Raw genomic sequence first — 1554 nt, 5'->3', positions numbered from 1 at the left:
TCTCAAGTTGAACTAGTTTATTGTACTCCACTGTGTAAGATTTAAGATCTCAGCTAAAAAGATTTTGTGTTGAAGTCGTGCAGTGCTAAGCAAAAGAGAGTGAAAAAGGTGAGATGAACCTCCAATGTTCAGCTCCTTGGAGGCTTAATTTGTCTGATAAAAACCTTCCACACACTGTAACTGCTCACTGTTTGCGTGATGGTGCATTTTTCAGTATTTTCCATTTATCCACCTTGTGCAATTTGTTTAATGAAACATTTTGTAGTTTTTTTAAAACATCAATGGATGAAGAATTAAATGTTACCTATATAACTTTTGATGGACATGTGGAAATTAACAAATACAGATATGTTTATTTTTTTATTATGTTCACATTATATATTCTAATAACTTGCAGTAACTCTATTATTATATACCTCATTTGGATCCACAAAAATCTCCACAAACCTATGTACACTTTTATTGCAGCATTGCTACTGAACGTTGTTATTTACGCCACAACTATTTACCCAAAACTCCTGATTGACTTTTTATCTGAAAAACAAATCATATCATATTCAGCATGTCTCTTTCAGTTTTTCATAATTTATTCTCTAGGTTGTTCTGAGTTTTTTCTCTTGGCAGCCATGGCCTATGACAGATATGTGGCTATATGTAAACCTCTACAATATCCAACCATCATGAGAAAAAGCACTGTGAGTATTTTCCTGGTCATAGCTTGGCTTGTACCTGCTTCTAATATTGCCGTCCAAGCAATAGGAATGGCTAAAAGTAAACTGTGTTCCTTTCATTTAAAATCAATATTTTGTAACAATACAATTTACACTCTTCAGTGTGTAAAATCAGGGTTAGTTACTGTATTTGGAATTGTTAGTTATTTAGATCTCGTAGTATTTCCTATACTTTTTATAGTTTTCACATATACAAAAATATTTATAGTCACTTATCGCAGCTGTAAAGAAATTAAGAAAAAAGCTGCAGAGACCTGTTTACCCCACATGTTAGTTTTAATTACTTTTTCCTGTTTAGGTATCTATGATGTAATCATGGCTCGAATGGAAACAGATTTTCCAAAAACTGCACGCTTAATAATGACATTACAACTAGCTTTGTATCATCCTTTGTTTAATCCATTCATATATGGGCTTAAAATGAAGGAAATTTCTAAACATCTAAAAAGCTTGTTTTGTCCACCACTGTTATAAATTTAATTTGTAGAATTTAAACCTGTTAATAGCTGATAACATTTTTCTGGGTGCATGTTTATTGTAAATATGCCATAGTCTGTTTTACGATCATACTACTTATTTTTTTATAATTTTTTTTTATATATACTTACATAAACGCTAGAGTGGAAACTTTACTAAAAATTATATCCATGCTGGCAGGTACTATGTTAAATCTTCAAGAAAATTTTCTTCATTAGTTAATCGTATATATTGTTAATTGTTATATATAATTCAAAGTAAATGAGTAAAATGTTTGGAGTTTTCAGCTCTCCGTTCTCGTGAAAAAAAGGCTTTCCAGATTCATTTTAGACTTATAACCCTAAGT

The 1554-nt window shown here is 31.0% G+C and overlaps 1 protein-coding gene across 1 annotated transcript; it reads left to right on the top strand.

Annotated features, from left to right (window-relative positions):
* The first annotated feature begins 281 nt into the window (after positions 1-281).
* Positions 282-1237, top strand: LOC120735330 (olfactory receptor 6N2-like). The gene has a single exon (XM_040034646.1). It carries the CDS (start codon positions 282-284, stop codon positions 1203-1205), a length of 924 nt encoding a protein of 307 aa, XP_039890580.1. The 3' UTR covers positions 1206-1237.
* Positions 1238-1554: the final 317 nt, after the last annotated feature.

This window comes from Simochromis diagramma, unplaced genomic scaffold, assembly GCF_900408965.1.
Source record: "Simochromis diagramma unplaced genomic scaffold, fSimDia1.1 OVJJ01000091.1, whole genome shotgun sequence".
Taxonomy (NCBI): Eukaryota; Metazoa; Chordata; class Actinopteri; order Cichliformes; family Cichlidae; genus Simochromis; species Simochromis diagramma.
The sequence above is the reverse complement of the archived record's forward strand: the minus strand, read 5'-3'. Positions and strand labels throughout refer to the sequence as shown.